General features: G+C 42.4%; 1 protein-coding gene across 7 annotated transcripts in view; it reads right to left on the minus strand.

Annotated features, from left to right (window-relative positions):
- Positions 1-24,332, minus strand: part of myo9aa (myosin IXAa) — a 144,682-nt gene that overhangs the window by 1,585 nt on the left and 118,765 nt on the right. For 4 of the 7 annotated variants that reach the window (XM_069526200.1, XM_069526210.1, XM_069526184.1 and 1 more), the window contains 22 exons: positions 13,311-13,433; positions 12,171-12,320; positions 11,445-11,755; positions 9,284-11,029; positions 8,433-8,532; positions 8,019-8,234; positions 7,153-7,250; positions 6,902-7,032; positions 6,550-6,770; positions 6,356-6,472; positions 5,560-5,748; positions 5,389-5,439; positions 5,076-5,187; positions 3,768-3,829; positions 3,349-3,541; positions 2,365-2,493; positions 2,115-2,220; positions 1,897-2,028; positions 1,645-1,768; positions 740-760; positions 378-583; positions 109-251 (listed from right to left, as the gene is read on the minus strand). In XM_069526200.1, coding sequence (XP_069382301.1) covers positions 109-251; positions 378-583; positions 740-760; positions 1,645-1,768; positions 1,897-2,028; positions 2,115-2,220; positions 2,365-2,493; positions 3,349-3,541; positions 3,768-3,829; positions 5,076-5,187; positions 5,389-5,439; positions 5,560-5,748; positions 6,356-6,472; positions 6,550-6,770; positions 6,902-7,032; positions 7,153-7,250; positions 8,019-8,234; positions 8,433-8,532; positions 9,284-11,029; positions 11,445-11,755; positions 12,171-12,320; positions 13,311-13,433 — 4,681 coding nt within the window. The remainder of the gene's footprint in view (positions 1-108; positions 252-377; positions 584-739; positions 761-1,644; positions 1,769-1,896; positions 2,029-2,114; positions 2,221-2,364; positions 2,494-3,348; positions 3,542-3,767; positions 3,830-5,075; positions 5,188-5,388; positions 5,440-5,559; positions 5,749-6,355; positions 6,473-6,549; positions 6,771-6,901; positions 7,033-7,152; positions 7,251-8,018; positions 8,235-8,432; positions 8,533-9,283; positions 11,030-11,444; positions 11,756-12,170; positions 12,321-13,310; positions 13,434-24,332) is intronic. The other 3 variants (XM_069526193.1, XM_069526195.1, XM_069526216.1) reach the window with 3 other exon arrangements.

Genomic DNA, 24,332 nt, shown 5'->3' on the forward strand with positions numbered 1-24,332 from the left:
GCAATGAAAGGCAAATATGAGTCCAGTTTTTCTTCTGCGTAACAAAATGATCAAAAATTTGAAAATAAAAAAAATGTGTCAATTACGATTTCCTGTTTGGTGACATACCAGAGAAGTCAGAGATGGTTCCCTCAGAGTCAACGTTGAGGTTTTCTGAGCTGTCAGCTGTACCGATAGAGGCTTCCGACTCCAGGGTCTCGTCATCAGACGCTCGGGGCTCCAGAGCCAGCATCTCGAAAGTCAACTCCTCTCTGCAGAGGCCAACAAGATCCAGATTAAAACAGCTAACAGTACCAATACATGCTAACAGTTGTTGTTCTGTTACAGAGTTGCACGACCTCATAACATTTATAGTTCAGGTGATATTTTCAGTTTACTTCTCTTTCTGCAGGCTTTCTATTTGCTCCGTCAACACCATCTCCTCCTGCTGCATGGCTGCCTGCTGATGCTCGGAGATTTCAGGAAATGAGTCCGCTCCCTCTTCGCCGCCGCTCTCCTCCACCACAGGGCTGGCCACAGAGGGCAGCCGGGGACTAACCGGGGGCGAGGGTGTGTAGCTCAGTCGCTTTAAGTGGCTTTTTCCCTGAGAAACAAATCAGATTTCTGTTGACCAGCACTTGATGAAAACAGCTTTGCTCTCATATACAGCACATTTCACAACTTTAAGCAAGAGGCCACTCATTCACACATGCAGTGACTGAACATGAAATAATCAGCTACAATGACACTCAGTCTTTACCTTCTTAGATGCATTTGGCTGCTTAGAGCAAGAGTGACAAACAAAAAGAACAGAGATCAGTGACTCCAGGTTCCTATAGTTCATTGCAGAGTTTTAAAACTAAAGTCATTTACTTATTTGCTGCCTTAACATAGCTGGTTTTAGTCCTTGAAGAGAAACAGCAACAATATCATTTTTTGAGGCCAGTGCCGATACCAATATCAAGAAGTAAAAATGTCTGATACTGAAGTATACGTATATATATATATATAATATTCGCAATGATTCACAGGATGTTGTTATTAAACACTTAAATAACTAAAAAGAAAAGATACCAGATAAATAGAACTTCCTGTTCATTATTTCTCCAGAGACATAAATGAAGGAAATAACATTCGAGTCCTAGATTTCTTCTGAGAGCGAGACACAGATGTCTTCAGGCAGCGCTGGCTAAAAATCTGATGAGTCCCTTATAGATTTTAAGTCATAGAATATGTTAATATATGTTCACTTCACATACATAGCACATTGTGATCTAATCAGAACAAACTGCACGATTGCAATAACTTCACTTTCATCCATAAAGAAATAAAACAAAACATGAAGGGAATCAGTGACATCTCATGCGAACGGAAACATCGTCATGAGCGAAGAGATAAAACAGAACAGTGATCACCAACACAACAACATCACCAATGGATGATGGTTTAGGAAATGAAATCCATAGTGCGTGATATGCTCATAAATCTAACATTATCACGGTTTCTCTGGGTGAAAGAAAGGACAGGTTAGGGAGGAGAGGCTGCTTACATGGGAGGGAATGAGGAAGGTGTAAGGAGTTGGCCGAGTCAGGTCGATTTTAAAACTGAGTCACTGCAGCTACATGATTGTGAAAAGAGCATATTATTCATATTATTTAAACTTACCATTGAGCGTCGGATGAGGGTCAGTCTGCACTTGGCTTTGTTTTCAGCAAACTCCAGAGTGTTGATGTCCTTTAGTCGAACTCTGTACTTGTTCATCTGCTCATATATGATAAGTTCTACACATCTGCAGAGGCGACACAAGAGACGACACCAGGTTAGCTGACCACTTGTGATTGGTCGGATGTTAATACCGGGTCTGAACTTAGTCAAATGCAAAGAAATGTATTTGAAAGACATGAGACGTATTCGTACGCAGTTGTCTTGCTGATGTCCTGGACGCTCTGCAGAGGGTCGATGGTGTCAGGACAGCGCAGGATACAGGGAGCAAAAACTATGGCCAAGGCGTTTGCTGACATACGGTTTGTGTCCTCTTGCAGGGCGATCCTAAAAGCAGAAATTCAGTATAAGAGGAATCAGGAAGGAAATAAAGCAGTTGTGTGTATTAATCCGAAAATTGTTTTTTTTATTACCTGACAAGATGAAAAATGAGGCGTTCCAGAGTGTTTAGGTGAGTTCTGCTTAGCTGGTCAATAACTGAATACACCCCTCTGATCATTTCCTTTTTATCCTGCAAACCTGCAGAGGCATTCCCACGAGATAAATCACAATTTGTCCGTTACAGCAAACACGTATATCTGCTGCTGTGTGCAATGGTAGCTTGTTATTGTGCACTGAATTCACAGTGAGATGCATTTGAATAACTTGGACACATTGGCTCACCCATGGCACGTATAAACTCCTCATACAGCTCAAATGTCATGAGAGGATTAGGCAGGTCTCTCAGCCACTGTTTGAAAACACTCGCGATAACGTGGATGTTGTAGTCGTCCAGATTCATGCTGTCCACATCTGTACGGGGACACATCACATTCAACTCTCAGGAGATCGTGCTGGCAAGATCATATCACATGACTGGTTCAGGAAGTCACAGCGTAAAAGGAAAGCCACATGGAGCCCCGCTTTCGACTTTAGAGAAAAGTGTCGACACTCTTTGCTAGTTTCAGTTTTAAATATATAGAGTATAGTTAATAATACTTGATGTAATGTTAGTTTTTGTAATTTTCACATTTACGAAATATTTTTCTCAGCATGTTTTTTTTTCTGGTTTCACTATTTAAAAAAACACAATTTTCCAAATCGTGATCGAGGTTTTTGTGTTTTGGGATCCAAAACGTTGAAATACTTATACTATAAATTTTATGGGTGAAAAAATCAATGATCTGGTCATACGGACAGATTTTTGCTGAAAAACAAGATACCAAACAATGGCATGGTAAACATTTTTTATGTTGTCGATAAACGCAAAGTAAAAAGCATTAAAATACGTCCAAAATTGCAGAGGACCTCTTAGAGGAGGGCGACATGAATTCAAATCATTATCAGATTATTGTAAACTTTTACATCAATTACGATTAATGAACGATTATTTTATTCCCGCCCCACATGACTGTGATCTGTACAGACCAAGGTGCAAAACACTCTGCAAAGTGAACGAAGCAGAGACCCGGCAGTTTGTAGACGAACGCATGTTTAACTGAATTAACCTTTATGAGCAAGATTAAGTCGTTTAGAGGCTATAAAATCATACAGTCTATGGTTTTGATACATTTTCGGTTAATTTCCCAGCCGTAGCTGAGGGTTAATCAATTTACCACTGATGTTTCTCAGCTTTAAAACCATTCACCTTCCTACAGCTGTAATTACCTGTGTCCAGTCCCTGCTTGAGTTCCTTAATTTTGTTGGTGGAGCCAGATTTTCTGTAGATTCCTTCGGTGTAGAGGCCGTGCATCTCAATGTAATTGATGAGCTTCTCCACCACCAGCGGCACCGTCCTCTCGTCATTAGTCAGACGAGAAACCTCCACTCCGAACTGTCTGGAGGAAAGCTCTGGATCAAACTGTACAAAGACACAAACACAACACACAATGGTAAAGACACAAGTACATTCATTACATATTCATAAAGACAGATGCATACAAACATTTACAAAAAACTAAAACCCCAAAGGAAAAGTGTGGTCTATTAGGACCCATCACCTCCTGTGTATTAGGCGACAGAAATAACAGAGATACAATTGATGTCATGGGACGTTAGCGTGCGGGCACGCAACATGGCCGACTCACCTTCTTGCTGCATTTGGTGGTCGTCTTCTGGCAGCACTTTCTGTGGCAGGCGTACCGGCACACTGGATGAACACAGCCAGAGAAATCAAACTGGTCATTTCCATTGTCAACAGAAAGGCAGTGCCTCCTCATTATTCAGCAGAAGTTGGGACAAAAGACAAAAATGTTATCAATGTAATCACACGCAGCTTTGGCCGGCACGAAGAAAACATCCTGTGAATCAAGGACAAAGTGTGTGGAGAAAAATCTCCGGAGACGCCGAGCAGCAGACCCCATGAGTCCAGTTGAAAACAATCTGATTAGAGCTGGGGAGGGAGAGAGGGCGGGGCTCAGTGTCCGAGGCCAGCTCAGCCACAGACAGCCAGTGTGTGTGTGTGTGTGTGTGTGTGTGTGTGTGTGTGTGTGTGTGTACAAATTCACGTGAATGTCTGTGAATGTGCATTTGAGGTCACAACGATTTGACAAGACAAAGATTTTTATTTTCACTTGATTTAATCACACGGCTCAAATTCTGCGACTTGTTTACACAAGGACAGGGAGTGAGGGAGCGAGTGAGTGGGTGAGGAAGTGGGTGAGGGAGCGAGTGAGTGGGTGAGAAAGTGAGTGAGTGAGTGAGGGAGTGAATCTAGTCTGTATATGTGTCTTGATCGCCCCCTGGAGGCTGGCTTGAGTATAGTTTATAAATCTCTCTCTTCATGTTAGTGGATGGGACATTCACCAAAATAAAAAGTCAAAGTACCGACTCTCTCACCCCATTTCCTGTCTCTCCACTATATCTTTCAAAATAAAGGCTAAAATGCAGAAAATTATTCACGCGTACTTTTAACACTTATTGCAATTTAAACAGTGTCTTTATTTTTAAAACTGCAACATTTATTTTAATATTTCATCAAGTAACCAACTAGTCATTTGGTCGAAACTCTGCCACAACATAAGATAAGTTACCAGAGCAGAGTTGATAAGGTCAGATGTCCTGTTGTGTCCGATCAGCAAAACAAAATCCCAAATGTACAATCACGTTGAACAGGGAAAAGCCACAAATCTTTACAATTAAAAAGCTTTTTACCAAAAATTATAGGGAATTATCCAAAATAAATAAGTTGTTGATGCTTCAGTTTATGTCGAATGAATGATACGATTGTGAGGAAATGGTAGAGGGACAGTGTTACACTAACAAAGTGGATAATAATAATATAAACACCAGTAAATGGAATAAATAAGTAAATATGAAAAATAGAAATGATATATGTGCAATGTAAACAGATGATATTGGTTCAGTGAATCTCTGGTGTTGTGATGCACACTCACATTTGCACACACAGGCCCGGTCCATCATCCAGATGAGCGATGAGCAGTATTCACAGTACGTGGGGATGCTGTACTGCGTGGACTTGAAGATGTGGCCATTATGTTCCTCCACCTGCAGGGGGCAGCAGAGGGCAGGTTCATTTAGAGTTCACTTTCACATCGTCTGGTTATTTTTCTTCCTATTCTGTTCACTAGTGTATTTATATGTTGTTATTCCAAAGAGTAAGTGGAGGTGTGATGGTGTGGAGGACTGGGTGTGTTAGAGCAAAGTGTTTTCTTTCTATTTTAATGATGAGAATAAACAGAGACTCACGATGTCAGCGTCCTTTTTCCTCCGTTTCTTGCGTTCAGGTTTAGGTGCAGGCTGCAGAAAAGAAAGATAACGCAGGACAACAGATAATCTTTTAGTATTCATGGGACATTTTAGAATCATGATAAATACAAAGATAGTAGAATGTAGATGTGTTTAAATGTGCGTCTGTACCCTGCTGGTTGTGCTGTCCAGAGGTTTGTACTCGGTCATGAACTCATCGAGGAAAACTTTGAAGGTGTTGACCCACACCTTGACGGGAGACTCTCTCCAGTCCCTCTGCTCCTGACGCATGGTTTTCTCCAGGATGTGTTCAAACAGAGCGTAGAGGTCTTTGTAGCGGATACTCTTACCGTCATCCATCTGCGGAGGAAGACAACAAGCAGAGCAGAGCAGATTCATCCATCAACGTAGGAAATAATGTTCCAGTGTTGAGGAATCGAGTCTTTTGAAACTGCTACATTATCTGCCATCGTGTACAAAGTCCTGTGATTTGTTGCGAACTAACTTCAGCCCTGAAACAATCTTTGATGCTAAAGATGATCATTGACAAAAGAATTATTACGAGGGAGCGGAAACCATCCTCTCTTCCTTCCTTTAAGAGACGGATGGTCCATATGATTTCAGTCAGTGACTCTTTCAGCTAATGTATCACATGTGTTCTAGTGTTTGACATCAAACCCACAGCATTTTTGAATATTCTGCAGATTAAGCTGGCTTTAAATGTAAGTTGTGTTTATTTTCTCTTTTATCTCTCCATGTCTGAGCCCATCTGTTCTCGTGTTCTCTTGTGTTACATTGTCTGGTTGTCTTATGTCTGTGCAACATGCAAAAAAATAAAATAAAAAATAAGAAAAGAGAGATTTGATGATGAGTTTTCATTTATAATCACCTTGTATGAGTAAACATATGAGTGGTATTTATACTTATGGTCTTATTATTTGATTTTAAATGATGGCTCAACACTTACAGCGAGCGCAGTGGAGTAAGAGTTGAAGATGTTCAGACGGAATTCCTTCAAAGCCTTTTTAAACACGACGTCCACCATGGTGTCCTTCTTACTGTCGTCCGTGTCCAGGTCGTTGATCTAAAAATGTGACACCACAGTCGTGTTAGCATTAATATGTACACGTGTTCTTTTCTGTACCAAGAGAAGAGTCGTACCTTCTTCATGAGGAAGTCGTTCATGCTCCTGTAGTCGTTGGTGCACGTGAGGATCTGCAGCGCGTCGTTCTGACACTGAGCTGATTCCAGAGCCACACTGCTGATCTTGACGCTGCGCCTTCGCTTCACCTTGGGAGACGGCTCCTTGTTCTCCTTCAAGTCCCTGAAGCCTCGATCCAGCGTCAGGTCAGGACTGCAGGGGGGCGACATGTTCTCCTGACCTGATGTGTGGAAGAGAACGACAGTCAGTGATGGTTCTGTGGGAATAATCACTGAATCTCATTGCATAATTGTAACTCTGATTTATTATTGTTGTTGGAAATGAAAGAGTATTTGTTTTAGGATAACACACCCTCTCCCAGCAGCGGCCCAGTGTCTCCATAGTCTCCATCAAGGGAATCACCGCCACAGATCAGCTTTTCTCTGGACGTCTTCTTGTCCCCGTACTTGTTCTTACCCCAGAAACGCATCTTACCACGAACCCTGATCAAAAATAAGAACAAAAAGTATAAAGATTTGTTGATTACTGATAAAAAAATATTAACAGCTTTAATTTATAAGTCCCTTCGATGGATGCCAGAGACGCTTGTCTGAGGAACAAACCTTCCATCTTGTGAGTTCTTGCGCATCGAGTCCACTTTGACCAAATCTCCTGACGACATGGTTTTGTGCATCTTCTTCTGTTCCTCGGAGCTCGCAGGCTGAAACAACATCAGGTTGAACAACGTGTGAAAACAAAGCCAAAGAAAAGCTGAAGATCAGTTTGAACCAGTAGATGGCAGCACCGCATCACTGAAGCTGCATCAGTGAGAGTGTAAATGCTGTTTATAATAATCAAAATACCACAAAGCACCACAGGTAATAATTCTGAAAACAAAATGTCCATAACTCCGAAAGACGAAAACATTTTGAAAAGAGGTGATGAAGAAAGTCAAGAGTGAATGAAGACCGGTTTCTGTGATTCTCCAGGTCAGGCTACTGATAGTTGAAACAAGATAAGAGAGAGAATACAACCACAGAATGTGCAAATATTGTTAATTAACCACAGAGAATAAACGAAGGATGAAAAACGCTGTTACAGCTGCGAGAGTAAGAGAAGCCGTGTTAGAGAAGAAGCTGCGTTAGAGAAATTTCAGGAGGAAACACATTTCAAAAACTGTTCCGCTTTGATTAGGTGATGATGCATGAAGGTAAATGAACTTCCACCGCTCATAAGGATTTGGAATTTTAACCCAATAGTTTCAGATTTATTTTAATGTCTTTAAATCTCCCGTCTTGAAATATCTTTGAAATGTCTTCCACCCTCTCCAGAGTTTATTTCACATTATTGGAAAATGAGTTGAAGCTCAGTCAGAGTTGTGAAGCAGATCTATGTTGTCTCGGCTGAAGCAGGTTAGAGAAAAGTCAAAGAGAAGAGACGCTGTCAGAATGAAGAGGGGCCACACAGGGGCCTGGACGGAGCCTGTTACCATGTCCGAGTCACTGAAACAGGACTCTCGTAAGCCTCCCTCCGCGGAGCTCTGTTTGGAGAGGGGCAGGGTGAAATGACGGTGACTGACGGAGCTGACGCCGTCGTAGCCGTCCTCGTCAGAATCGCCCCCGACCGAGACGATGGGGGCGCGGGTGAGGAAGTCGGAGCGGGTCCTTGCCATTCGGGCTTTCTTTTTTTGGCCCACTCTGCCGACCTGGAGTTTACCAGAGGTGATGACAGCATGTTTACAAGGTGCCTGAACCCACAGAAGAGCTTCAGCCTCAGCTTCGTTCTCCACGTGTGTGAGTGGCAGCTTTTCTCACAATGTTCATTAATTCAACACAAACAAACACTTCTGCACAGATGCAAACACATGCTTTTATTTTATAGAGAGAAAGAAGCGATGACTTACATCCCGGGCTTTTGTTCCTTTAGACGTCTTGGAGACGGGGACGGGTGCTTCTCTGGGTATGGCCACAGGTGTTTCTACGGTAACAGTGTCTTTGTCAAACCTGATGAACAAATATAAAAACAAAAGAACCATTGTTATTGATGGAAAGTAATAAATGAAAATGTAGATATCAAGTGGCAACACAGACACAAATACTAATAATGTTTTCTTTAGTAACATTTTTATTTTCTATGACCATTTTTATATTTATGTATTCTTACTTGTGTGTATTTTATTTGTAAAGAACTTTATAAACTTGAGAAGTGCGATATAATTAAATATATTATTATCATAATATAATGAATCTTAATTTTACATTTTTCATTATTAACTTGTTGAGCATCTTGTAACTGGGTTTGAAAGGTGCGTTGTTAATTAAGTGTATTGATATTATCATTATTCTTATTATAAATACTCAGTTAAAGCTATGACATAAAGAATGTTTTTATGGTGATAGGATCTTTAAAATGTTTATGTTTTTTGGAAAAATGAGCCACTCCCAATTAAATCAGGTCCATGATGTACAGTGGTGGCTTCATGTTATCACCACTAGGGGGCGCAAAAGTGAAAAGTCTTTAAATTCTATACTTGGTACTAAACTAAATTGAATCTCAAATCTTATGTCAAAAAGTTATTATTGTGTTCTTTTCTGTTTATGGTTCTTATTTATTGATTTGATTTTAGAAACTAGATATTTTCAAAAATGTCTTTGATTATCTTATGCTAGCTTGTCTTTTTCTCTTCTCTATTTCTAGTTCTGATGCTGATTTCAAATTACAACAAAAACACAGATGTAGTGAGTCATTACTCACTTTGCAAATGTAACTTTGTCTCTTGGAGAGAAGAAGATGTTGCCCGTCTTGTCTGTCATGTCAACTTTGCCTTGATGACTCGGAGGTTTCCTGGCCGTCGTCCTCGCTCTGCCTCCTCCTCCTCCGTCTCTCGACTCCAGCGTGAGTTTTGGTGCCCAGCCCTCAGCCGCCGGTCTGCTCTCCGTGTGTTTCTCCCTGTGAGCAGATGCAGGTGGAGGAGGCAGCTTGGGGTAAGGGGTGCTGCCTTGGATGTCTACACCCGCGTGGGAGTGAACTGATGGGGCAGTGGACACTGACTGAGTTCGGGTGTGAGGAGCGAGTGAACTGGGTCTAAGGGGTTTGCCGGAGGTTTCGGTTCCACCAACATCTTGTCCGCCCTGTCGACTCAGCTGTATCCTGTGCAGAGCCTCTTCTCGTTGTTTCTCAAACATGTCTCTCTCGTACTGAGCGAAGTTAAGCCGCTGGCGCTCCAGCACCTCTTTCTGTTGTCTTATCTGCTCCATCATCTCCTTCTCGTTCTGTTGCCGCCGGTTACGCTGCCTCTCCTCTTTCTCCTCGTTCAGTCGCACCAGTTTCTCGATGACAGCCGGGTCGGCCTGGGGGACAGAGGTAGAAGCCGGGACGGGACCTTGAGGCACAGTTGCTGGTTCTGGTTTTTGTGCCAATGGTGTCAACTCCCCTGCCGGGGCGACAGAATCTCGAACCTCCACAGGGGGACGGAGAATGTCACTCAGCTCTTCGCTTAGTGGCGTTTCTTTCTGCATACTGATGACCACAACCACGGGTCGACGCATTGGTTCTTGCCGCTCTCTGGGCTTTGTAACAGCAGGTTTGGCTGTGGACGCTGCCAGCTCCGTGTTCAGTTGAGGCTCTTCAGCAGGACGATGGGAGATGACTGTGCTGCCCTCACTAGCAGGGACGTAAAAGGTGGGGAGGTAGTTCTCGATTTTGGGCGGATGTGTGGGGGCAGAGGCAGCTGCCAGATCCATTTTGTTCTTTCCCTGGCTGCCTGGTTGAGCAACATCAGGAACCTCTCCTCCCTGTGGCTCTTCAGGCTGCAGGCTTGTTGGAACGGCTTCCACATCAGGCTCAGGTACTGACGGAGGAGGAGAGCAGGGGTCGTCACTGTCCGTCACCTCTTCTACAGCTTTGGGTGGCTCCTCGTCCATATTGAGAAGCTCAAAGCTGCCCTTGGAGCTCTGGCTGTCGGGGGTGCCCTGGGGTGAACAAAGGGGTGGGGTTGCTGGGGGCACCAGCTCAACAGACCAACGGCGTTCCTCCGACGGGGACGAGGCTCCGCCGCTGGTCGCTCGGACCTTGAGGAGCTCCAGGCTGAACTTGGCCTGCTCCAGCTCTCTCATCCGCCGGCTCTCTCTCTTGGCCCGAGTGGTTTTCTGACTGGGCTCCTCTAATGTTCTCGCCCTCTCTCGAACCACCACGGTGGACGCTGGGATTGAAACCGAAGCCTCAGTTATCAGTGTTGACGAGTGATCATTTGTCTCAGCGTGTTCTATTCCTCTTGCTTCCTCCCCGACTGAGGTCTCGTGGCTGCTGAGGCTCTGTTCTCGTTGCTCGTAGGAACGATCCTCCCACGTGCTGAGGTCCGACCCCATGGTTCTCTCAGACGGCTCCTCCTCTTCCTCAGGTGAGAGACTCATCAGATCGTTCTGCAGCTGAAGCAGCTTCTCCTGCTGCTGCTGTTGCTCCTCCTTCTCCCTCAGTCTCTCTTCTCTCAGCTTTTTGAAGCTGTCAATCAAAAAAACACGATTAAGCTCATCTCAAACTGCTTCGTAGCCCAAACTTCAAGATGCATTTTCGAACCAAAGTTAGTGAGTGTGATATAAAAACTCTTGTTCCAAGCAGCTCAGCTGATTAAAGAGCGGCTTGGGGTTGGACTGCTTGCGTAATGGCATCCTCTTACCAAGCCTGGTCTGTTACCACACTGCACAATGAGCAAATACGCTGCAGAATCTGTGTGCAAAGATTAAACTTTTCCACCAGCTTGATAAAAATAAGGCAGTTCCCCTCCCGAGCCATTTTCAGAACACTGCGCCTCTATAAAAATGCTTAGATGTTTGCTTTAGTTTTCTCGCAGCAGAAGAAATAGCTGGTGGTGCTGCTGCTCAGGATGTGATAACTGGTGTTTCACAGTAAGGTTTACCTCTGCCTGGCGAGGTGGCCCCTGCAGACTGCCTGTAGTCGCACCACAGCATCGTACAGACGCAGGTAGGCGTCTCTGGCTTGATGACAGCGCCAGGCTGTCTGAATGACCACAGCTGCTGTGCATCGCCGGCGGAGCCACAACCTCCAGGCCCGCTGCAGCACCAGAGCAGCCTCCCTCCACAGCCTGAACCTCTGACGCTCCCTGAACCCTCTCCAGTGCGTCTGCAGACACAGAGCTGCCCCCTCCTGCACATCAGGGTCATACTCCTCCTCCTCTGCTTCTATGAGCTGGTACAAACGCCACCATTTCTGAAAAGAGAATTATAATCATGTGTTTTTCAAGATGCTAAAAGGTTAATTTCATATTTAAGTCACAGCCTTTTTTGAGGGAAAGTGAGAAAATTGAGGGCAATATTAATTTTCTTTTAGGGAACTGAAAAAGAGTGACTTCAACATTTGTTTGAATTGTATTTTTTTCAAATGTTAGTGATGCCAACAACCGTCAGATTAAACTTCATAATAATTTCCACTTTAGGAAAGAAAAAGAAAAACATCATTGATATATCGATAACACCTTTTGATCTCTTCGACTTAAATTTAGAAATGCACTGTTCTAAGTCAAAAGAAATTGATTGAATAGCATATCCGAAAAGAATAAAAATAGATTTAAATCACAGGAAAAGAAAAATGAAAAGAAAAGCATTATTAATGGAAAGCACTGTACCTGGATGCAGATCGCTGCTTCCCTCATCCTGACAAACTGCCTCCTCTCCAGCCGGGCTCTGAATCGCCGCTGCAGCATGACGATGAGTCGGAGAACTTCCTCATGGAGTAAGGCCTGCAGCCGCTGACGCTCGGCCTCCCGGAGAAACACCTGAGGGGAGGGACCACGATGGAGTCAGCACAGGACAACACACACTTTTAACGAAGCCTGTCCGGCTGCTCACACAGAGATACACACATTCTTTCAGAAAAAAAAATACCACTCACTGTTACTCACACACAAACCACAGAAATCTGGTGGTCACAGGAATGTAAGGTATGATGCTCTAATTATATAGACAGCATCACTAAGGCCTTGACCCAACATCAAGCCTCATTCATACCAGACGGACCCACACTGAATGTGAGGCAGCGACTTTATTACATCCTTCTGATGACAGGATGCGTTCAGGTAATATGAGGTATCTCTCCCATCCTGACTCTATTTATAGTCTGTGTAATTTAACATAGAAAATTAAAGTTTGAGCAACTTAACATCATTGACAAGACTCTCCAGGCCTCCTCATGCAGCAACACACAGACTCATATGAAACATGTAATCACAGACAATAATAATACATTCAATGAGCAAAAACATTTTCTTTTTGCCAATTTCACTAAACTATGACATTGTAGAAGAAAATCACTAAATCACTGTTTTGCTCTACTTTTTCATTTTAAACCTGGATGATGCATCGTGACTTTATTTAACCTATTGAACTCTCACGTTCTCCTCACCTCCCAGATGAGTTAGCTGTAAAACATGTTTTCTATATTGTGTGTCTCATATTATATTATTTATAAAAATAACCATAAACTCTGTGTGAAAGTTTGGTGACAGTAAAGGAAGCGTTGGGATAAATGATACAGTGTTATTAAAGAATCCAATGTGCATTTTAATTTATTTCATTTTATTTTATAAAGTCCTGCACCACTTTTTCCCCCATGTCTCCCTCTTCAAGATTTGTATTATATGTATCTGAAATTTTTTACCACATAATAATGGTATTGGCCCCCAAACATCCATATCAGTCATGATGTACTTGAGTGTAATTGTTAATCATTTGATGTCAGAGGACAGGAGCGGCTGCAGGGTGAATACCATCGTCTTTCCCACTTGGTATCCCTCTGGCTGCAGGTCCAGCTGGTCCAGACTCTGCTGGATTCCCTCTCTGGTGGCACTGGTGCTCTCTGGGAGCAGCACGCAGAAGTGATGAACAAAGTCCTATCAAGAGAACAAGGAGAGAGAAACATATTAGTCTATAGGATCTGTTCTGGATTTTATATTTGTCTCACATGCATAAGATTTAGTGAAGAATGGAGTAATGTGTCAATTAATTATGTCAAAGTCTCTGTGAGGTGAAGCTATCAGTGATTAAGGTTCAGGATTTATCGTTTGTACGCATTCTGAACCTGAATTTAAAACTCTTGAGATGTTCTGAGCTTCCTGTATCATCTATCGAGGAGACAAACGATGAAAGAAAAATGTTGTCGGGGCACATGTGGTTCCAGGTAAAAGTCCACGCTGTCCATATTTCCAGGGGTTCAAACATCATGGCATAAATATGCTGAACTCCCACTCTTCAAACTGAGGCCCATTGTCTGAATTCAATACGCTCTGCACCCTGAGCAGTGGGGGGTGGATAGGGAAACAGATGCTGTGTTTATACAATTACGAGCATGAAGAGTGTTTCAGAGACCCAGGGACAATGGAGAGTCTCTATTCTGAGGAGGAACAGCAGAGTCCTCCGAAGTGATACTGCGCCCAAAATATTTCTCATTAGTGCTGACCGCAGCACTAAATACGTCTGCAGGAATTTCTGCTAAATGACGACATCTGATGCTAAAATTATTTGAGTGAGCTCATCAAAACGCCCATAGAATATACTGGGGTGTCATTTTTACTTCCACCAATGAGGACGTTTTGCTCCTGTTTGTTTATTTGTCAGCAGGGTTAGGGTTAGTTCAACTTTGTATAAGTACCAACATATTAAGGAAGGAGTAAAAATCTATTAGACTTCAGTAAAAGTACAAATACTTATCAGTTTCAAAGTAACTATGACTGATAAATATGGTGTTATAACATTAAATGTACTTTCAACTGCTGAATATTTCTACTCAAGTAGAAAATATTGAGTTCTGTGGATTAAAATATCTCAGAAATGACTCATCACATCATTAATTAAATGTATTATTACTGATTGTACACATGAGGCAGCAGAAGTGTCTTGGAACCTGAATACAATTCAACTCAAAAATATCTTGTAGTTTTTTTGTTAGATTTGGTGGTTTGAACCCTTCCTAAGTTCATAGAAGCGTGATGGTCTTAATGGATCGGGCATAGCCAAATTAGTGGAGATGGAACCAACTTCCAAGTCTCTATGACCTTCAGAAAAAAAGTTATTGAAGAATATCTTGAACTCCTATAGGTTTTCATCCCTAACCCTAACCCTAATCACAACCCAAAAAATCAAACACTAATCACAACCCTAACCCTACCCCTTCCAAAGGTCGTAGAAGCTCGGGGGTGGTACCAATGGATCGGGCATAGCCACATTAGTGGAGATGGAACCAACTTCCAAGTCTCTATGACCTACAGAAAAAAAGTTATTAAAGAATATCTTGATCTCCAATGGGTATTCATCCATAACCCTAACCCTAATAGCAACCCTAACCCTAACCCTAATCACAACCCTAACCCTAACCCTAATCACAACCCTAACCCTAACCCTAATTGCAACCCTAACCCATATTAAGGATTAATTGGAATAACTCTGCGCTGCTTGCTCGAAACGTGCTGAAATTCGGTGTGGTTGGGTAGCAGGCCACCCTTTATAAATCATGAAATGCACAAGTCTCTAGGACTTTCAGAAAAAAAGTTATTCAAAAATATCTTGTAGTTTTTTTTATAGATTCGGTGGTTTCACAATTTCCAAAGGCCGTAGAAGCTCGGGGATGGTTCCAATGGATCGGGCATAGCCAAATTAGTGGAGATGGAACCAACTTCCAAGTCTCTATGACTTTCAGAAAAAAAGTTATTGAAGAATATCTTGATCTCCAATGGGTATTCATCCATAACCCTAACCCTAATAGCAACCCTAACCCTAACCCTAATCACAACCCTAACCCTAACCCTAATTGCAACCCAAAAATCAAACACTAATCACAACCCTAACCCTACCCCTTCCAAAGGTCGTAGAAGCTCGGGGGTGGTACCAATGGATCGGGCATAGCCACATTAGTGGAGATGGAACCAACTTCCAAGTCTCTATGACCTACAGAAAAAAAGTTATTGAAGAATATCTTGATCTCCAATGGGTATTCATCCATAACCCTAACCCTAATAGCAACCCTAACCCTAACCCTAATCACAACCCTAACCCTAACCCTAATTGCAACCCTAACCCATATTAGGGATTTATTGGAATAACTCTGCGCTGCTTGCTCGAAACGTGCTGAAATTCAGTGTGGTTGGGTGGCAGGCCACCCTTTATAAATCATGAAATGCACAAGTCTCTAGGACTTTCAGAAAAAAAGTTATTCAAAAATATCTTGTAGTTTTTTTTTATAGATTCGGTGGTTTCACAATTTCCAAAGGCCGTAGAAGCTCGGGGATGGTTCCAATGGATCGGGCATAGCCAAATTAGTGGAGATGGAACCAACTTCCAAGTCTCTATGACTTTCAGAAAAAAAGTTATTGAAGAATATCTTGAACTCCTATAGGTTTTCATCCCTAACCCTAACCCTAATCACAACCCAAAAATCAGACACTAATCACAACCCTAACCCTACCCCTTCCAAAGGTCGTAGAAGCTCGGGGGTGGTACCAATGGATCGGGCATAGCCACATTAGTGGAGATGGAACCAACTTCCAAGTCTCTATGACCTACAGAAAAAAAGTTATTGAAGAATATCTTGATCTCCAATGGGTATTCATCCATAACCCTAACCCTAATAGCAACCCTAACCCTAACCCTAATCACAACCCTAACCCTAACCCTAATTGCAACCCTAACCCATATTAGGGATTTATTGGAATAACTCTGCGCTGCTTGCTCGAAACGTGCTGAAATTCGGTGTGGTTGGGTAGCAGGCCACCCTTTATAAATCATGAAATGCACAAGTCTCTAGGACTTTCAGAAAAAAAGTTATTCAAAAATATCTTGTAGTTTTTTTTATAGATTCGGTGGTTTCACAATTTCCAAAGGCCGTAGAAGCTCGGGGATGGTTCCAATGGATCGGGCATAGCCAAATTAGTGGAGATGGAACCAACTTCCAAGTCTCTATGACTTTCAGAAAAAAAGTTATTGAAGAATATCTTGAACTCCTATAGGTTTTCATCCCTAACCCTAACCCTAATCACAACCCAAAAATCAAACACTAATCACAACCCTAACCCTACCCCTTCCAAAGGTCGTAGAAGCTCGGGGGTGGTACCAATGGATCGGGCATAGCCACATTAGTGGAGATGGAACCAACTTCCAAGTCTCTATGACCTACAGAAAAAAAGTTATTGAAGAATATCTTGATCTCCAATGGGTATTCATCCATAACCCTAACCCTAATAGCAACCCTAACCCTAACCCTAATCACAACCCTAACCCTAACCCTAATTGCAACCCTAACCCATATTAGGGATTTATTGGAATAACTCTGCGCTGCTTGCTCGAGACGTGCTGAAATTCGGTGTGGTTGGGTAGCAGGCCACCCTTTATAAATCATGAAATGCACAAGTCTCTAGGACTTTCAGAAAAAAAGTTATTCAAAAATATCTTGTAGTTTTTTTTATAGATTCGGTGGTTTCACAATTTCCAAAGGCCGTAGAAGCTCGGGGATGGTCCCAATGGATCGGGCATAGCCAAATTAGTTGAGATGGAACCAACTTCCAAGTCTCTATGACTTTCAGAAAAAAAGTTATTGAAGAATATCTTGAACTCCTATAGGTTTTCATCCCTAACCCTAACCCTAATCACAACCCAAAAATCAAACACTAATCACAACCCTAACCCTACCCCTTCCAAAGGTCGTAGAAGCTCGGGGGTGGTACCAATGGATCGGGCATAGCCACATTAGTGGAGATGGAACCAACTTCCAAGTCTCTATGACCTACAGAAAAAAAGTTATTGAAGAATATCTTGATCTCCAATGGGTATTCATCCATAACCCTAACCCTAATAGCAACCCTAACCCTAACCCTAATCACAACCCTAACCCTAACCCTAATTGCAACCCTAACCCTAACCCTAATTGCAACCCTAACCCATATTAGGGATTTATTGGAATAACTCTGCGCTGCTTGCTCGAAATGTGCTGAAATTCGGTGTGGTTGGGTGGCAGGCCACCCTTTATAAATCATGAAATGCACAATTCTCTGGGACTTTCAGAAAAAAAGTTATTCAAAAATATCTTGTAGTTTTTTTTATAGATTCGGTGGTTTCACAATTTCCAAAGGCCGTAGAAGCTCGGGGATGGTCCCAATGGATCGGGCAGAGCCACATTAGTGGAGATGGAACCAACTTCCAAGTCTCTATGACTTTCAGAAAAAAAGTTATTGAAGAATATCTTGAACTCCTATAGGTTTTCATCCCTAACCCTAACCCTAATCACAACCCAAAAATCAAACACTAATCACAACCCTAACCCTACCCCTTCCAAAGGTCGTAGAAGCTCGGGGATGGTCCCAATGGATCGGGCATAGCCAAATTAGTGGAGATGGAACCAACTTCCAAGTCTCTATGACCTTCAGAAAAAAAGTTATTGAAGAATATCTTGAACTCCTATAGGTTTTCATCCCTAACCCTAACCCTAATCACAACCCAAAAATCTAACACTAATCACAACCCTAACCCTACCCCTTCCAAAGGTCGTAGAAGCTCGGGGGTGGTACCAATGGATCGGGCATAGCCACATTAGTGGAGATGGAACCAACTTCCAAGTCTCTATGACCTACAGAAAAAAAGTTATTGAAGAATATCTTGATCTCCAATGGGTATTCATCCATAACCCTAACCCTAATAGCAACCCTAACCCTAACCCTAATCACAACCCTAACCCTAACCCTAATAGCAACCCTAACCCTAACCCTAATCACAACCCTAACCCTAACCCTAATTGCAACCCTAACCCATATTAGGGATTTATTGGAATAACTCTGCGCTGCTTGCTCGAAACGTGCTGAAATTCGGTGTGGTTGGGTAGCAGGCCACCCTTTATAAATCATGAAATGCACAAGTCTCTAGGACTTTCAGAAAAAAAGTTATTCAAAAATATCTTGTAGTTTTTTTTATAGATTCGGTGGTTTCACAATTTCCAAAGGCCGTAGAAGCTCGGGGATGGTTCCAATGGATCGGGCATAGCCAAATTAGTGGAGATGGAACCAACTTCCAAGTCTCTATGACTTTCAGAAAAAAAGTTATTGAAGAATATCTTGAACTCCTATAGGTTTTCATCCCTAACCCTAACCCTAATCACAACCCAAAAATCAAACACTAATCACAACCCTAACCCTACCCCTTCCAAAGGTCGTAGAAGCTCGGGGGTGGTACCAATGGATCGGGCATAGCCACATTAGTGGAGATGGAACCAACTTCCAAGTCTCTATGACCTACAGAAAAAAAGTTATTGAAGAATATCTTGATCTCCAATGGGTATTCATCCATAACCCTAACCCTAATAGCAACCCTAACCCTAACCCTAATCACAACCCTAACCCTAACCCTAATTGCAACCCTAACCCATATTAGGGATTTATTGGAATAACTCTGCGCTGCTTGCTCGAAACGTGCTGAAATTCGGTGTGGTTGGGTAGCAGGCCACCCTTTATAAATCATGAAATGCACAAGTCTCTAGGACTTTCAGAAAAAAAGTTATTCAAAAATATCTTGTAGTTTTTTTTATAGATTCGGTGGTTTCACAATTTCCAAAGGCCGTAGAAGCTCGGGGATGGTCCCAATGGATCGGGCATAGCCAAATTAGTTGAGATGGAACCAACTTCCAAGTCTCTATGACTTTCAGAAAAAAAGTTATTGAAGAATATCTTGAACTCCTATAGGTTTTCATCCCTAACCCTAACCCTAATCACAACCCAAAAATCAAACACTAATCACAACCCTAACCCTACCCCTTCCAAAGGTCGTAGAAGCTCGGGGGTGGTACCAATGGATCGGGCATAGCCACATTAGTGGAGATGGAACCAACTTCCAAGTCTCTATGACCTACAGAAAAAAAGTTATTGAAGAATATCTTGATCTCCAATGGGTATTCATCCATAACCCTAACCCTAATAGCAACCCTAACCCTAACCCTAATCACAACCCTAACCCTAACCCTAATTGCAACCCTAACCCTAACCCTAATTGCAACCCTAACCCATATTAGGGATTTATTGGAATAACTCTGCGCTGCTTGCTCGAAATGTGCTGAAATTCGGTGTGGTTGGGTGGCAGGCCACCCTTTATAAATCATGAAATGCACAAGTCTCTGGGACTTTCAGAAAAAAAGTTATTCAAAAATATCTTGTAGTTTTTTTTATAGATTCGGTGGTTTCACAATTTCCAAAGGCCGTAGAAGCTCGGGGATGGTCCCAATGGATCGGGCAGAGCCACATTAGTGGAGATGGAACCAACTTCCAAGTCTCTATGACTTTCAGAAAAAAAGTTATTGAAGAATATCTTGAACTCCTATAGGTTTTCATCCCTAACCCTAACCCTAATCACAACCCAAAAATCAAACACTAATCACAACCCTAACCCTACCCCTTCCAAAGGTCGTAGAAGCTCGGGGATGGTCCCAATGGATCGGGCATAGCCAAATTAGTGGAGATGGAACCAACTTCCAAGTCTCTATGACCTTCAGAAAAAAAGTTATTGAAGAATATCTTGAACTCCTATAGGTTTTCATCCCTAACCCTAACCCTAATCACAACCCAAAAATCTAACACTAATCACAACCCTAACCCTACCCCTTCCAAAGGTCGTAGAAGCTCGGGGGTGGTACCAATGGATCGGGCATAGCCACATTAGTGGAGATGGAACCAACTTCCAAGTCTCTATGACCTACAGAAAAAAAGTTATTGAAGAATATCTTGATCTCCAATGGGTATTCATCCATAACCCTAACCCTAATAGCAACCCTAACCCTAACCCTAATCACAACCCTAACCCTAACCCTAATTGCAACCCTAACCCTAACCCTAATTGCAACCCTAACCCATATTAGGGATTTATTGGAATAACTCTGCGCTGCTTGCTCGAAATGTGCTGAAATTCGGTGTGGTTGGGTGGCAGGCCACCCTTTATAAATCATGAAATGCACAATTCTCTGGGACTTTCAGAAAAAAAGTTATTCAAAAATATCTTGTAGTTTTTTTTATAGATTCGGTGGTTTCACAATTTCCAAAGGCCGTAGAAGCTCGGGGATGGTCCCAATGGATCGGGCAGAGCCACATTAGTGGAGATGGAACCAACTTCCAAGTCTCTATGACTTTCAGAAAAAAAGTTATTGAAGAATATCTTGAACTCCTATAGGTTTTCATCCCTAACCCTAACCCTAATCACAACCCAAAAATCAAACACTAATCACAACCCTAACCCTACCCCTTCCAAAGGTCGTAGAAGCTCGGGGATGGTCCCAATGGATCGGGCATAGCCAAATTAGTGGAGATGGAACCAACTTCCAAGTCTCTATGACCTTCAGAAAAAAAGTTATTGAAGAATATCTTGAACTCCTATAGGTTTTCATCCCTAACCCTAACCCTAATCACAACCCAAAAATCTAACACTAATCACAACCCTAACCCTACCCCTTCCAAAGGTCGTAGAAGCTCGGGGGTGGTACCAATGGATCGGGCATAGCCACATTAGTGGAGATGGAACCAACTTCCAAGTCTCTATGACCTACAGAAAAAAAGTTATTGAAGAATATCTTGATCTCCAATGGGTATTCATCCATAACCCTAACCCTAATAGCAACCCTAACCCTAACCCTAATCACAACCCTAACCCTAACCCTAATAGCAACCCTAACCCTAACCCTAATCACAACCCTAACCCTAACCCTAATTGCAACCCTAACCCATATTAGGGATTTATTGGAATAACTCTGCGCTGCTTGCTCGAAACGTGCTGAAATTCGGTGTGGTTGGGTAGCAGGCCACCCTTTATAAATCATGAAATGCACAAGTCTCTAGGACTTTCAGAAAAAAAGTTATTCAAAAATATCTTGTAGTTTTTTTTATAGATTCGGTGGTTTCACAATTTCCAAAGGCCGTAGAAGCTCGGGGATGGTTCCAATGGATCGGGCATAGCCAAATTAGTGGAGATGGAACCAACTTCCAAGTCTCTATGACTTTCAGAAAAAAAGTTATTGAAGAATATCTTGAACTCCTATAGGTTTTCATCCCTAACCCTAACCCTAATCACAACCCAAAAATCAAACACTAATCACAACCCTAACCCTACCCCTTCCAAAGGTCGTAGAAGCTCGGGGGTGGTACCAATGGATCGGGCATAGCCACATTAGTGGAGATGGAACCAACTTCCAAGTCTCTATGACCTACAGAAAAAAAGTTATTGAAGAATATCTTGATCTCCAATGGGTATTCATCCATAACCCTAACCCTAATAGCAACCCTAACCCTAACCCTAATCACAACCCTAACCCTAACCCTAATTGCAACCCTAACCCATATTAGGGATTTATTGGAATAACTCTGCGCTGCTTGCTCGAAACGTGCTGAAATTCGGTGTGGTTGGGTAGCAGGCCACCCTTTATAAATCATGAAATGCACAAGTCTCTAGGACTTTCAGAAAAAAAGTTATTCAAAAATATCTTGTAGTTTTTTTTATAGATTCGGTGGTTTCACAATTTCCAAAGGCCGTAGAAGCTCGGGGATGGTCCCAATGGATCGGGCATAGCCAAATTAGTTGAGATGGAACCAACTTCCAAGTCTCTATGACTTTCAGAAAAAAAGTTATTGAAGAATATCTTGAACTCCTATAGGTTTTCATCCCTAACCCTAACCCTAATCACAACCCAAAAATCAAACACTAATCACAACCCTAACCCTACCCCTTCCAAAGGTCGTAGAAGCTCGGGGGTGGTACCAATGGATCGGGCATAGCCACATTAGTGGAGATGGAACCAACTTCCAAGTCTCTATGACCTACAGAAAAAAAGTTATTGAAGAATATCTTGATCTCCAATGGGTATTCATCCATAACCCTAACCCTAATAGCAACCCTAACCCTAACCCTAATCACAACCCTAACCCTAACCCTAATTGCAACCCTAACCCTAACCCTAATTGCAACCCTAACCCATATTAGGGATTTATTGGAATAACTCTGCGCTGCTTGCTCGAAATGTGCTGAAATTCGGTGTGGTTGGGTGGCAGGCCACCCTTTATAAATCATGAAATGCACAAGTCTCTGGGACTTTCAGAAAAAAAGTTATTCAAAAATATCTTGTAGTTTTTTTTATAGATTCGGTGGTTTCACAATTTCCAAAGGCCGTAGAAGCTCGGGGATGGTCCCAATGGATCGGGCAGAGCCACATTAGTGGAGATGGAACCAACTTCCAAGTCTCTATGACTTTCAGAAAAAAAGTTATTGAAGAATATCTTGAACTCCTATAGGTTTTCATCCCTAACCCTAACCCTAATCACAACCCAAAAATCAAACACTAATCACAACCCTAACCCTACCCCTTCCAAAGGTCGTAGAAGCTCGGGGATGGTCCCAATGGATCGGGCATAGCCAAATTAGTGGAGATGGAACCAACTTCCAAGTCTCTATGACCTTCAGAAAAAAAGTTATTGAAGAATATCTTGAACTCCTATAGGTTTTCATCCCTAACCCTAACCCTAATCACAACCCAAAAATCTAACACTAATCACAACCCTAACCCTACCCCTTCCAAAGGTCGTAGAAGCTCGGGGGTGGTACCAATGGATCGGGCATAGCCACATTAGTGGAGATGGAACCAACTTCCAAGTCTCTATGACCTACAGAAAAAAAGTTATTGAAGAATATCTTGATCTCCAATGGGTATTCATCCATAACCCTAACCCTAATAGCAACCCTAACCCTAACCCTAATCACAACCCTAACCCTAACCCTAATCACAACCCTAACCCTAACCCTAATTGCAACCCTAACCCATATTAGGGATTTATTGGAATAACTCTGCGCTGCTTGCTCGAAACGTGCTGAAATTCGGTGTGGTTGGGTGGCAGGCCACCCTTTATAAATCATGAAATGCACAAGTCTCTAGGACTTTCAGAAAAAAAGTTATTCAAAAATATCTTGTAGTTTTTTTTATAGATTCGGTGGTTTCACAATTTCCAAAGGCCGTAGAAGCTCGGGGATGGTCCCAATGGATCGGGCATAGCCAAATTAGTTGAGATGGAACCAACTTCCAAGTCTCTATGACCTTCAGAAAAAAAGTTATTGAAGAATATCTTGAACTCCTATAGGTTTTCATCCCTAACCCTAACCCTAATCACAACCCAAAAATCTAACACTAATCACAACCCTACCCCTACCCCTTCCAAAGGTCGTAGAAGCTCGGGGGTGGTACCAATGGATCGGGCATAGCCACATTAGTGGAGATGGAACCAACTTCCAAGTCTCTATGACCTACAGAAAAAAAGTTATTGAAGAATATCTTGATCTCCAATGGGTATTCATCCATAACCCTAACCCTAATAGCAACCCTAACCCTAACCCTAATCACAACCCTAACCCTAACCCTAATTGCAACCCTAACCCTAACCCTAATTGCAACCCTAACCCATATTAGGGATTTATTGGAATAACTCTGCGCTGCTTGCTCGAAATGTGCTGAAATTCGGTGTGGTTGGGTGGCAGACCACCCTTTATAAATCATGAAATGCACAAGTCTCTAGGACTTTCAGAAAAAAAGTTATTCAAAAATATCTTGTAGTTTTTTTAATAGATTCGGTGGTTTCACAATTTCCAAAGGCCGTAGAAGCTCGGGGATGGTCCCAATGGATCGGGCATAGCCAAATTAGTGGAGATGGAACCAACTTCCAAGTCTCTATGACCTTCAGAAAAAAAGTTATTGAAGAATATCTTGAACTCCTATAGGTTTTCATCCCTAACCC

This window comes from Paralichthys olivaceus, chromosome 1, assembly GCF_024713975.1.
Source record: "Paralichthys olivaceus isolate ysfri-2021 chromosome 1, ASM2471397v2, whole genome shotgun sequence".
In the NCBI taxonomy this organism is placed as follows: domain Eukaryota; kingdom Metazoa; phylum Chordata; class Actinopteri; order Pleuronectiformes; family Paralichthyidae; genus Paralichthys; species Paralichthys olivaceus.